At 37.7% G+C, this 14,220-nt stretch overlaps 1 protein-coding gene across 3 annotated transcripts in view; it reads right to left on the reverse strand.

Annotated features, from left to right (window-relative positions):
* Window positions 1-1,653: 1,653 nt before the first annotated feature.
* LOC106874440 (protein MIS12 homolog) overlaps window positions 1,654-14,220 on the reverse strand; it is a 53,142-nt gene continuing 40,575 nt past the window's right edge. Inside the window, exons 7-8 of one of the 3 annotated variants that reach the window (XM_014922175.2) lie at window positions 7,032-7,084; window positions 1,654-3,230 (exon numbers count right to left, since the gene is read on the reverse strand). In XM_014922175.2, the coding sequence (XP_014777661.1) occupies window positions 7,077-7,084 (8 nt within the window). In that variant the 3' untranslated portion in view covers window positions 1,654-3,230; window positions 7,032-7,076. Of the gene's footprint in view, window positions 3,231-7,031; window positions 7,085-11,519; window positions 11,647-14,220 lie in introns of those variants that run through there. The other 2 variants (XM_014922174.2, XM_052970684.1) reach the window with 2 other exon arrangements.

The following is a 14,220-nucleotide window of genomic DNA, read 5'->3' on the forward strand; positions in this document are numbered from 1 at the left end:
TTTGACTTACTTTTTAGTTCAGTCAAACTTGTGGTAGATTTAGCTGTGACAACATACACATGTGCTACAGTAATTGCTTGTAGAAAAGGGCTGTCATTGGATAAAAAAAAAAAGCAAAATTTTTTTTTAAAAAGTGAAATAATCCAACAGCAGAAAGGAAATCTACCTATGCACAACCACGTGTAAATGAAAATGGCACCCTGTTTGTTAACCTCGATTATAACAGGTATATGGACGGAGTAGAACAGCTGAATCAAATGATAAGCTATTATCCAATTGGTACACTGGACAATAAATGGTGGTGATACCTGGATGTTCTTCCTAGCACCAACCACTCAAAGGTGTAGCCAGCCATTCCAAGAGTGTTCATATTATATACCAAATCAGGAGGAGCTCGAAAGCAGTGTGACGATCTGCAGTTCCAAGCAAATGTAGCAACACAGTTGAGGAAACGTTATTCCTTCAACAAAATAACAGTAGGACAGAAAGCCAAAGCCTGCCAGAGAGATATCCCTCCCATTTCAGCCAATCTCCACAAATTTAAAAAAAAAAAAGAAAAAAAAAATTAAGGTTGCAAACAGATGTGCTGTGAAAGTCTGCATCAACAAAACTCTTAGTGGATGGCCAGTTGAAACATCTTTCCAATGAGCATTCTGTAAGGTCGCATTATGTAGAATGGGATGTTTTACAAGTTTCTATGACAGAAATATTGCATGAATATTATTATATACATGTGTGATTACATTTTATAAATATTTTTAAAATTTACTGTTTCTACTTTTTATTTACCTGTAAATTGCAATTTGCCTGCAAGGTGATAAGTTTTGATTTAATTTCTATTTTTAATCTTTATTATATACATTTTTAAGTATTCATGTATGTGTGCAAGTTCATTTCATTTAGTTGATATATAAGAACATACAATTATAAAAATGCAACAGGATTTTTTTAAACATCAAATGGTTAAGAGGGTCTATCTGAGTAAAATAGGAAGCAAAGGGGTCCACAGGTAAAAAATGTTTGCGAACCCCTATTCTAGATGGTTCTTTTCTCAACAACAACAACCCATGCTGCTGACACATGTTTAGAGTACTGCCAGAATTGAAAAACAGTCTGCTACTGTCCAGCAAAGATGCCTCCAAAGAAATCCTTGTTAAAATCACGGTATAGCAACAGCTTGTTCGTGTGAGTGACCAATCACGTAACAGATCAACCAGACATCATGTAACAGATTGTTCTTGGAGCTTCCAGGATATTGTCTTAACAATACCTAGAAATAGGTACATTTTTGAGTGACAGTTTTTAGTGCATGGCAACATGCAGCTCAACTCCATAGCAACAGCTTGTTCATGTGAGTGGCCAAGTAATGGACCAATCACATAACAGACCAACCAGACATCATGTAACAGATCATTATTCTTGGAGCTTCCAGGATATTCTCTAAACAAGACCTACAAATAGGCACATTTTTGAGCACCAATTTTTAGTGTGTGGCAACATGCAGCTCAGCTCCATATACTCTCTTGCGATTTATAACAGTGGTTATCAGAGCTCTTACGCAACCATAATATTCCATTAGAGTTGGCCGATATGAATTCTATGTGTATATTTTCTCCTGTCTTGGCAAGCTTAACTACATGGCCTTCTTAATCAACAATTTGTAAAAGCTACAGAATTATTTTTCACATTGTATCAAATTTGTTGCAGCAGCTAATTCACAACCAACAAGAAAATTACTTGTGCAGTGAAGTAAATCTTGTTAATTCATCACAGGTGTTGTGCATTCATTATATGCAGAACTGTCAATGTTCTGTCATTTCATATTCATGATAATCCTACAGACCATGACATAAGTTTAAGACTGGTTCTCAACAAGAATGCCTTAAAGCCAATGATCTAATTCTCAAAGCTGAATCTATATCAGAATTAGAGAGAAAACGCCAAGTATAGAAGACAGATCTAAAATAAAGGACATTAAACCAGGGTAAATTACCCAATATGAGATAAAATGTAAAAATAAAATTCTTGGGGGAAATGAGGACTCATTAGATATAAGTAAAATTATATAAAAAAACATGTTCCTTACTATGATAGAAATTTTTCTTGCAACACTGCATCTGTCCAACGTAATGGATATGTAAATAGATTCATATAAATAGATTCAATAAATCTTTTGAATTCAGAGAATCTATGATTTTCTTCCTTTCAAATAAAGGGGTAACATTGGCATAAATAGATATATTTTAGGGTAATTGGTTAAAAAGTTCCCTGACCTACTACAATTTGGCTATAAAGCAAATTTAGCACTCACCCACATTGTCTAATCCCTCCCTCAAACCAACACAAACCACTTCATTCCTCCATACTGTTGGCCCAATTGAATTTCCTCCCAACTTCAGTTTTTTTTTCCTGATGGCATTTAACTTGCATGAGTGACAATATTAACAGTATCAATTTAATTAGTCCCATTAGAACAAGTAAAGAAAAAAAAAACCCTTACCCACTCTATAGGATTGCCATGATATGAAAACTAAGATACTTCCATGCATTGGACAATGCATGGAAGTATCTTATCAAAACTGTAACCAATGAGATTAACAAGCCTAACAATTTTGAAGAATCTTAATCACTCCTCAACCAAAAAATGGCCAGCTGCTTATATAAAAAGCTTTCCTACACACACACTCAAAGTATTTGCTGTCTAGCTTACATTGAAAACTACAAACAATAAAACCCCTCAAAGCTTTTCTTTATTGCTCTACAAGTCCAATTACCATGGGAAAATGTCCTGGCCACCACCATTAAACCTCACACTAAGGTTAGCTCCACCAGTTCTCTTCAAACTATTCAATCTATTCTGAAATTCAAAAACTCAAAACATGGTAGGAATTGAACTTAGTATTTTGCAATTTTGTTAAGCCTGTTACCCTCACTGCATCAATTCTGCTTGAATAGTTACAAAAAAGAAAAGATAACAAAAGTTGAAAAAAGAAAAAAAAAAGTCAAAAGTAAAGCCAGGAGGTGCCACAAAAAAAAAAAAAAAAAAAAAAAAAAAAAAAAAAGATAAAATGCTTCTTGGAAGCAAAAGTGAAAGGTTTCAATATTCACTCCAATTCAATGTTTCTCTTCTTGCAACAGCTTTTTCCAAATATCTAACTACCAACACAAACATTTTCAAGGTTGTTGTGCACCATCTGGATCCACCAATGGGAAGAATCAAGTAAAGGTTCCTTCAAAGAAATAATAATAATAATGATGATAATAATAATGATAATAATGATAATAATAATAATAATAATAATGGTTTCAAATTTTGCCACAAGGGCAGCAGTTTCAGGGGCAGAGATGAGTCAATTACATTCACCCCATTGTTCAACAGGTACTTATTCTATCAACCCCAAAAGGATGAAAAGCAAAGTCAACCTCGGTACGTAGCGATGGGTGAAATACCACTAAGAATTTTGCCCAGCATGCTAACAATTCTGCCAGCTCACTACCTTAATAATAATAATGAAATGATGATTTCAAATTTTGGCACAAGGCCAGCAATTTTGAGGGAGGGTGCTTGGTGATCACATCGAACCCAGTGCTTATTTTCTCAACCCTGAGAGGATTAAAGGTAAAAATCAACCTTGGTGCAATTTGAGCTCAGAACATAAAGCCAGATGAGAGTGGCTGTGTGGTAAGTAGCTTACTTACCAACTACATGGTTCTGGGTTCAGTCCCACTGTGTGGCACCTTGGGTGAGTGTCTTCTACTATAGCCTCGAGCCAACCAAAGCCTTGTGAGTGGATTTGGTAGACAGAAACTGAAAGAAGCCTGTCGTATATATATATATGTATATGTACATGTGTGTGTGTGTGTGTGTGTGTGTTTGTGTTTATCCCCCCAACATCGCTTAACAAACGATGCTGGTGTGTTTACATCCCCATGACTTAGTGGTTCGGCAAAAGACACCGATAGAATAAGTACTAGGCTTACAAAAAATAAGTCCTGGGGTTGATCTGCTCGACTAAAAGGCAGTGCTCCAGCATGGCCGCAAGTATTTTGCCCAGCATGCTGCCTTGTAACTGATGATTTGAAATTTTGACACTAGACCAGAAGTTGTAAGGAGAGGATAATTTGATTACATCAACCCCCAGTACTCAACAGGTACTTATTTTATTGACACTCCTCCCCCCCCCCCGAAAAGGATGAAAAGCAAAACTGACCAGGATGAAATTTGAACTTTGGACATAAAACCAGATGAAATACCACTAAGCATGCCAATAATTCTGCCAGCTTGCCACCTTGTATCATAATAATAATAATAATAATAATTGTTGTTGTTGATTGGTTCAAATTTTGGCACAAGGCCAGCCATTTCAACGGCAGGGTTACTTGATTACATAGACCCAAGTATTCAATAGGCACTTATCTTTATCAATCTTGAAAAGATGAAGGGCAAAATCAACCTTGGCAACATCTGAACTCAGAAAGTAGCTACATGTTTGCTGGTGAGAAAGAAAAATCTGTCACAGAAATAATCAGCTGTAAGCAGGTGTCATCATGGTCATCTATGATATGCTTTTGCAGAGTGCTGATGACACTACAAGAGTCTCCCAGATTCAATATCTCTTGGCAGAGATATTGGGATTGTTTGTCATTGCCTCACTCCAAGTGGATAGAGAGAGGTCCACATGGAGTTCATCCATCGTTCAATAGGTCTTGTTTTCAGTCCAACTGAGTGTGACCGATTTAATAAAGAATGTTAATGAAAAAGGGAGAGATGGCTAACAGCACAGAAAGGTTAATGAGAACAAAAAATAAATGATGGATTACATTGTATATATATTGGCATTCAATACAATTTCTGGATACCCAGGTATTATGAGAGAGAGAGAGACTAATAACAAGTTAAGATTTACTGTCGAGAGAGAAGGGGCAGGTGAATGATGGGGAAATCACATGGTTTCAGGTTCAGTTCCACTATGTGGCACTATAGGCCAAAGCCTTCAACTAGAGTGTCGATCTGACCAGTTCTTAAGTAGATGGAATCTGAAAGAAGCATGCCATATACACATCTGTGTATATACATGTTTGAGTGAGTGAGTGTGCACGTATAGGTACAGGCGTTTGTATTTTTGTCTCAACACTGTATGACAAATGTAAATAAGCCTTGTTCTTAATCTTCCATGAAAACTTATCAGACCATGGGAAAATATTACCTTGTTTGGAAACAGCTAAGAGATGGCGACAAGAGCCCCTAACCATATAAATTTCTGCTTCAATAAATTCTGTTTAATCCATGAGAGCAGAGAAAAGTGGAAGTCAAAATAAAAACAGAAGCTCATTTTCTTTCAAAGAGAATAAGCTTTATGCCTATTTCTTTTTAAAATTACTATATATTCAATTTGTTTTATGTTGTTAGACAAATAACATGTTGTATTAGTTTGCTGATGTATTGTATGTGTGTTATTGGTTTACACTACATTCCAAATTTTTCATGTAAATACAAAAAAAAACTGATGCTAATATTGTCTTTATATGGGCTATTTGCTACAGTAAAACTAGGTTTTAAAAGACAAAAACGAAACTATATTAATTAAATTGAGCATACCTTTTTCAATCTCTGTGTGCATGTGTGTAAATGTAAAGAGAGAAATACTGCTGTGTTAAATACCATACAACAAAAATTCTCAACATTATTTACATTTGACGGATATTTGTCCATCTCGTTTGTTGTTAACACAACGTTTCGGCTGATATACCCTCCAGCCTTCATCGGGTGTCTTGGGGAAATTTCGAACCTGGGTTCTCAGTCCTAAGGTATTTTTGGATATTACTATTATTATTATTATTCATGTCACTGCCTAGAATAGAACTTGGAATCTTGAGGTTAGTAGCCCGCGCTCTCAACCACTACGCCATTATTCGATTTATCTCCACTTTTAGAGAATGCATCATGATCAATAAATGGCAATTATGACTAGCCCTACTCCAGAAGTGACATGCCATTGAAAAAAAATACATGATTGTCTGGAGACAAGAGGACAGTTTTCATCAGCACGACAACTGACCCGTCTCCAGCAGCCAAGGAACTTGAACTTATACAAAACATTGTAGAAAACAGTAATAGCAAAGGTAAATTTGCACAACCGGGCTAAGTGAAATAACTCGCTAAGGACCACTTTCTTAACTCATTTTTGTTTTTATTCTTTTATTTTTTCACTTGTTTAAAGGAATGTGGCAAAAAGCATTTTAAAATGAGCTTGCTTCTCAACCACATGGTTCCAGGTTCAGTCCCACTGTGTGACACTGGGCAAATATCTTCTACTCTGCCTTCTACTCAACCAACCAAAGCCTTGTGAGTGGATTTGGTAGATGGTAACTGAAAGAAGCCTGTTGTGTGTGTGTGTGTGTGTGTGTATGGAGCTTGTGTGTGTATGCAGCCATGATGGAGCAGCACCTTGAAAGGTTTAAGTCAAACAAATCAGCTCTAGGACTTGTAGAAGGCAGAGTAGAAGATACTTGCCCAGAGTGTCACACAGTGGGACTGAACCCAGAACCATGTGGTTGAGAAGCAAGCTCATTTTAAAAAACTTTTTGCTACATTCCTTTAAAATGAATTACAACTAGCTGGGTGATGATAAAATATCAACCCAAAGCTGCGGTTTGGTAGAATAGTTAAGGCACTGCACATGATACTTTCCAGCTTTTGTCCTGGCTCTTTGCACACTGAGTTCAAATCCCACCAAGGGCAACATGTGCTATTATGAACCTCTTAAAACAGCAAGAGATGAAGTATCTGGTGCATACCAATATCAAATGCATCACCAATGTGACATGCTGATTTTATACAGGCCAATCAGTGTGCAAATATAAACTTATATTCTCTTTTACACACAACAAGAGAGTAACGTTCATTGAAAGACTTCTACTAAATTAAATTGATCAATATGTACCAGTAGAACAAAATATGCATGGAATGGCACAAGCAATTTAACACAGAAACCCCGAGATGAAATTATTAAACTATCAAATGGAAATACCTTGCAGTATTTGAATCCACTCTGCCACCCTATCTTTCACAACTTTCAGAGGCCTTGCAAAAAAAAAAGGGTTATAGGTATTGTTTTTCACTCATTAAATAATAAAAAAAAAATGTAATACATATGCAGATTGCAAATTTTGTCTCTTAATTGGGGCTACTCGCTACTTGAAAATTTTAATTTTTAACATTAAGAATTCTATCATCATATCACCATTTTAAAGATTATTTTTCCATACTTGCATGGGCCATTAAAATACATTAAGGGCTGACTTTTCCAAGGCCAGAAACCATTTTTGATAGCCTCACTCGTTTCCAAACAAGGTAATAATCCTTCCATTGCCTATCAAACAATGAAGGGCATTCAGCCATAAAAACCAAACTATGAATGAAACACGAGCGAGAGGTTGTGCTTTGACTCATCCGAGAAAGCAGTAACTCTGAGTTTACTCCCTTCATACAGCATATAAAGCAAATCTATCTATCCATCAGAGTTTCCATTCGACGGTTGTAATCAAATTTAGATCGCAACTGTCCGACAAGTGGAAATGTGAAACTGAGGAAGTTTTATGATGTCATTGCAGCTTTAATAAAAGAGCATATCACACTACCTTCAGTATTCGAGTACTATCCTTTACCACCTTGTTTTGCATTTATGTGCTTACTTGTATGTGCGTGTGTGTCTGCATGTGTGCATGCATGTGTGTGTGTGTGTGTGTGCATCAACGCTTAAATCTAACCTATTTTCTGTTACATTCCAGAGATTCAATGCTGAGTGGCAGAAACAGAAATATTGTTACAGCAAAAATTCTGCTCAATACCAGATTTGCTTTGTCAGTTTGCTTGACTTTAACCATTTGTGCATGTCCTTTATTTATATATTTTATCTTTTACTTGTTTCAGATATTAGACACCGGGCATGTTGGGGCACTGCCTTGAAGAATTTTAACTCAAATGAAAAGAAGAAGTTTGCCTATGTTCAGTGAAGTGAGGATCAAAGAACTGAAGTGTTTCGAATTGCAAGACAATGTGTGAGAGAAAATTGCGATGTCACAGGAGAGAAGCATGTCTGTATGGATGAGGGTGCACTTGCATTTCATGATTCTGCAAAGAAAGAGGCTTGGAAATGCCATTATGAAAGACTGCTGGACGTAGAGAATGACTAGGAGGAGGAGAGTCTGCCAAATGTTGACCTAATTGAGAGACCAACTACGTGAATCAATAGTACCTTGACAGATAAAGCAATTAAGGATACGGAAGCAGGGAAAGCCCCCAGCCCATCGGGAATCACTGCTGAGATGCTTAAAATATCTGGTTGTGTGGGTTATGGTCTAGTCACCCGTATTGTAAATCAGGTGGTTCATGAATGACTAGTGTACCAGCACCATAGTCAACTGCTACAAAGGTAAAGGTGATGCTTGGCATAGAAATAATTACAGAGGTATCAAATTGTTAAATCAGGTGATGAAAGTTATGGAGAGATCATAGCTCAACTAATTAGGGACAGAGTTAGTCTAGATGAGATGCAGTTTGGTTTTGTGCCACAGAGAAGCACCACTGATGCTATATTTCTAGTAAGGCAGCTGCAGAAGAAACACACAGCCAAAGATAAACCACTGTACTTGGCTTTTGTCGATTTGGAGAAAACCTTTGACAGGGTTCCTTAATCTTTTATCTGGTGGTCAATGCAGAATTTAGGGATAGACGAGTGGTTGGTAAGAGCTGTACAAGCCATGTACAGGGACGCCACCAGTAAGGTGAAGGTTGGCAATGAGTACATCGAAGAATTCAGCATACAATTGGGAGCTCACAAAGGATCGGACCTCAGCCCCCTCTTGTTCATCATAGTCCTCCAGGTAATAACAGAGGAATTTAAGACAGGCTGCTCCTGGGAAATGAAGCCAGTATGCTTCGCTAGATGTGCAATGTCAGTGTGTATGCTTGATAGAACATAAGAAGCATCAGATGTGGTGTGCAAGAGAGACAACTGTGCTGATATGGTCGTGTGATGCGGATGGATGAGGACAGCTGTGTAAAGAAGTGCTAATCTCTAACAGTGGAGGAAACCTGTGGTGGAAGTAGACCCAAGAAGACATGGGATGAGGTGGTGAAGCATGATCTTTCAACTTTGCGCCTCACAGAGGCAAGGACTAGTGATGGAGACCTTTGGCAATATGCTGTGCTTGAGAAAATCCGTCAAGCCAAGTGAAATCATAGTCGTGGTTGATGTCATGTAACTGGCACCCATGACGGTGGCACATAAAAAGCACCTTTTCAGCATCGGACCTCACAGAGGCAATGACCAAGACATTTGGCAGTATGTCATGCTTGAGAAGACCCATCAAGTAAAATCACAGTTGTGGCAGATACTGATGTCATGCAAATGGCACATAAAAGCACCCATTACACTCTCAGAGTGGTTGGTGTTAGAAAGAGCATCCAGCTGTATAAACCGTGCCAAATCAGACTGGAGTCTGGTGCAGCCTTCCAGCTTGCCAGCCCTGGTCAAACAGTCTGACCCATGCCAGCATGGACAACAGACGCTAAATGATGATGACTCAACCCCAATACTTTTTTTTTTTTCCCAATTTTAAAGCAGTGGTAGGAAACAAACACAAAGATACACACACAACAGGCTTCTTTCAGTTTCCGTCTACCAAATTCACTCGCAAAGCTTTGGTTGGCCTGACACTTGCCCAAGGTGAAACGCAGTGGGACTGAACCTAGAAAAATATGGTTGGGAAGCAAGCTTCTTACCACACAGCCACATGGGCCAAACGAAATCCACTGAAGCAGATTTACAGCCAGACATGCTTCCTATTGCAAACAAACAACGTTACTTGTTTGATAGTGATGATCATTTAGAATTAATTTGTGATGTCAACACAAGGCAATTGTGAGCACGCACACACGATGGACTCCTTTCAGTTTCCATCTAGCACTCACAAGGATTTGTTCAGATTGGAGCTGTAGTAGAAGGCACTTAAACCATGGTGTTACTCAATGGGGCTGAACCAGTACCCATATGATTACAATGTGGATTTCTTAGCCACAGTCATGTCTGTATACACACACAAACACATGCAAATGATAAAATACAAGCACAATAATAATGAAAACATCAAGCATCAAATCCTGTACTTGATGTTATATACTATATAATTTTAGTGACCCCAGAGGGATGAGGAAAGACCAAGTTGACCTCTATGAGATTTGAATACAGAATGTAAAAAGAAGAAATACAGCAAGACATTTTGTCCAAGATTTTAATGATTCTGCCAATCCACAATTTCTGATTCAGACACAAGGCCAGAAATTTGGCTAAGTAAATTGGACCCAGTACTTGACTAGTACCCCCCCCCCCCCACTTGTTAATTGAATGACAATAATATTAGAGACACGCAGTTATAAGTATATACAAATCAACAACCATGGACAGTAAGATCCATGATTGTAGAGTCCAAGAAGTATAAAGTTCCAATTGCAATCTGGGCGGAGTGGTAGGAAAGTGATTCAGGTGAGATGAGGATTCAAGAGAGGAAGAAGAGGAAGTTCAGTCAGGTTGGATTAATCTATGTTATGTCTGCAGAGATACATTGTGTCCAAGCACTTATAACATGGATACACAACACTAACAAAATTTTAATTTTTTTTTCATATCTTTGGTTAGGAAGTGCTATTTATTTGCTTCCATCTAGCAATCAAAGGAAATCACTACTATTCCCTTTCAAACTTTGCTTTTGTGACCTGGACATCAATGTTTTGAACCTTGCCTATTTTCCATTACATATCAGACAGATTCAGTGCTGAGTTGCTGAAGCAGAAATACTGTTACAGCAAATATTCTGCTCAATAACATAGATTTGCTTTGTCAGTTTGCTTGGCTTTAACCATTTGAGCATGTCCCTTAGAGAGTGACAATATGTGCAACTCTAATCATTGGCAGGAGTAGTCGGAGAACATCATAGCCATGTGTTGAGAGGGATTCTTTGGGGGCTTGAAAAAATGTAATGAAAGCAAAGCTATTTTTAATACTTTCTACAGGTAAGCAAATAAATAACAGCTGCTACCCAAGGACAAAAGTACACAGTGTAACAAAGGCAGTGATTTACATTAAAGATAAATATGTTAATAATCTCAAGTAAGAGATAATTATACAGAAGATGCTTGCTTTTGTCAATGTCGAAAGAGTATTTTTTTTTTCTAATATTTATCTGTAATTTTTATCAACTTTTCTTCATAACTGAAACAATTTTCCATATTACACACACACACACACACACTTCTGCAAATGTGTTAATATTAAAGCAGAAGAGATACAGTTTGTAAACTATCTTTGGTTTTTTTATCCTTTCATTATTAATAAGCTAAATGTCTTTAACTGCCTCTCTTCTCATGCCTACAATTAAGAATTATATTTACAGCACATCTTGCTAAAGAAATTCAATAATGGATGGCTCCATCTTTACCAATTAGACAAATACTTGGCTTGTTTTTTCTTCATACCTCTTTGCTTCTAATTGTTACTTCAACAGATGTATTGACGACTATGAGGTAGCAAGTTCTATAGTAATGTCGTTAGCAGAAGTCAGTAGTTTGAGTGGATGACACAGTTTCTATAAGAAAAACACAAATATCTGCCACTAAAGCAGGTTTCAAAATGATTGGAAGAAGACAGGAATAGAATCTGATTATGAAGAACACACATTCTGCTAAAAGAGCAGTGTCTGGAAGTGAATTCATTGTCAGTAAGGGAAGAAGAGATAGCTGACTACAATTAAACCCAAGAACAGACACAGATACACACACATAGCATTTATGTGATTCTGGGACCAAGATCTGAATCATTGGCTATATTACTTCTGAGGTGGAATGGATGTTTTCCAAAAGGAGTGCATTTATTTCATCTCTTTAGTAATAATGAGGATGATAATTATTCTTACTATAGGCACAAGGCCTGAAATTTTGGGGCAGGGGACTAGTCAATTACATCAATCCCAGTACATAACAGGTACTTATTTCATTGACCACAAAAGGAAGAAAGACAAAATTGGCCTCAGCAGAATTTGAACTCAGAATGTAACGACAGGCAAAATACAACTAAGCATTTCATTCAGCATACTAACGATTCTCCAGCCGCCTTAAAATAGTAAATGCCCTGATACAGTACCACGTAGCAGCTCTCAAGGCTTTTGATCTCAACTGATTGGAAGTGTTATTACGTACATGTTTTGCCTTGGTGGCAAAGATGGGCTACAACAAAGCATCTCTGATCACAAGTAGAAGTAGTGGGGGAGCATCATAGTCATGCGTTGAGAGGAATTTGGTGGGGGGTTCATAATTCACCTCTGGAAACATAGGTCTTTCATTCATCATCCTTAAACTTTATTCAGGGACCTTTTGAGCAAGATGGGATACTCGACCCGAAGAAAATTCTAACTTCCCCACTGCGTTTATCTTGATATGAGATCACCATGTCATGCACATATGGTTATGATGCATGTACCTGGTGTACCCTTATCAGACGGGTAGTCATGATGGGTATATTGGGTTTTGCATATTTTTACAGCAGTGTAACTTTGATGGCATGCACAGCTGTCTCAATAATAATAATGGTTTCACATTTTGGCACAAGGCAACCAGTTTCATTGATATTTTATTGACCAAGAAAGGATGAAGGCGAAAGCAGGCCTTGGCGGAATTTGTAAACTCAGAATGTAAAGACAGATAAAATACTGTTAAGCATTTTGGCCAATGTGATGATTCCACCAGCTAGCTACCTTAATAGTAATAATTCTTTCTACTATACGCACAAGGCCTGAAATTTTGGGGGAAAGGACTAGTCAATTACATCAACCCCAGTACTTGACTGGTACTTATTTTATTGACCCTGATAGGATGAAAGGCAAAGTCGACCTTCATGGAATTTGAACTCTGAATGGACAAAAGCTTGCTACCTTAATAATAAGAGCACTCAGAGAGCGCAAACCTCCGCCAAGGCAACACCAATGTCCTCTCAACGATTAATAATCCAGAATCCTTGTCTGGTACTGGATTGATCCCAAAACCTAATCAGTTTGTGTCAGTCACGAGGCCAAACATCCCTGAAAGTTTCATCCAAATCCATTCAGCGGTTCTTGAGATATCTCATCCACAGACGAACAAACAAACACGACAGAAAACAATACCTCCACCTTCGCTAAGGCAGAGGTAATAATAATAATTTCTTTATTGCAATAACAATCCTTTGTACAATAGGCACGAGGTCTGAAATTTTACAGGAGGGGGCAAATTGATTACATCAACCCCAGTGCCTGACTGATACTTGTTTTATCAACCCCAAAATGATGAAAGGCAAAGTTGATCATGGCAGAATTTGAACACAAAATGTAAGGACACATGAAATGTCGCTAAGCATTTTGCCCAGTGTGATAATGACTGCCAGCTCTTGAGAAATTAGATGGCAGTAAGAAAGGACAATCCCAAAGAAATCTGTTGTTCTACAGGCCAAAGAATAAAGGTTTCCACAGGACACCTATGGTCAATGACAGAAACATAGACCAATCAATATAACTTTGATGTGATTCAAGCTCAAGTTTCCAGAAACTATAATAACCACAAGCAAATGTTATCTATAAATAAGATATTAAGTCTAACTCATTAGTATTCAGAATTCAAACGGTCTTGAATTAATCATGCGTTATCTCATTGCTTCAAGATTTCAGTGTTGTGACTGCTTCTTTTTTAGAATGACATTGGTGGATAGGCATGAGAGGCCAGATCTGGTCAGTTTGAACATAAAGCAGGTTGAATATTTGGGCCAGATATAACCGTTTTATATGCAAAGGTTTAAATGCAGAAGCATGTGATTAAAAAATTGGAAACCTACATATTCTTAAAAAATGGGACGGTGTATGTCAAGAATGCTTATAGGTCAGCAGAGAGTGGAGAGAGCAGAGAGAGAGAGAGAAAGAAAGTGTGGAGAGGGGGAAAGAAAGTGTGGAGAGAGGGAGAGAGAGAGAGAGAGAGAGAGAGAAAGAGAGAGACAGAGTGGAAAGAGAGAGACAGAGTGGAAAGAGAGAGACAGAGTGGAAAGAGAGAGAGAGAGACAGAGTGGAAAGAGAGAGAGAGAGACAGAGTGGAAAGAGAGAGAGAGAGACAGAGTGGAAAGAGAGAGAGAGAGAGACAGA

The sequence above is a fragment of the Octopus bimaculoides genome, chromosome 9, assembly GCF_001194135.2.
Source record: "Octopus bimaculoides isolate UCB-OBI-ISO-001 chromosome 9, ASM119413v2, whole genome shotgun sequence".
Classification (NCBI taxonomy): domain Eukaryota; kingdom Metazoa; phylum Mollusca; class Cephalopoda; order Octopoda; family Octopodidae; genus Octopus; species Octopus bimaculoides.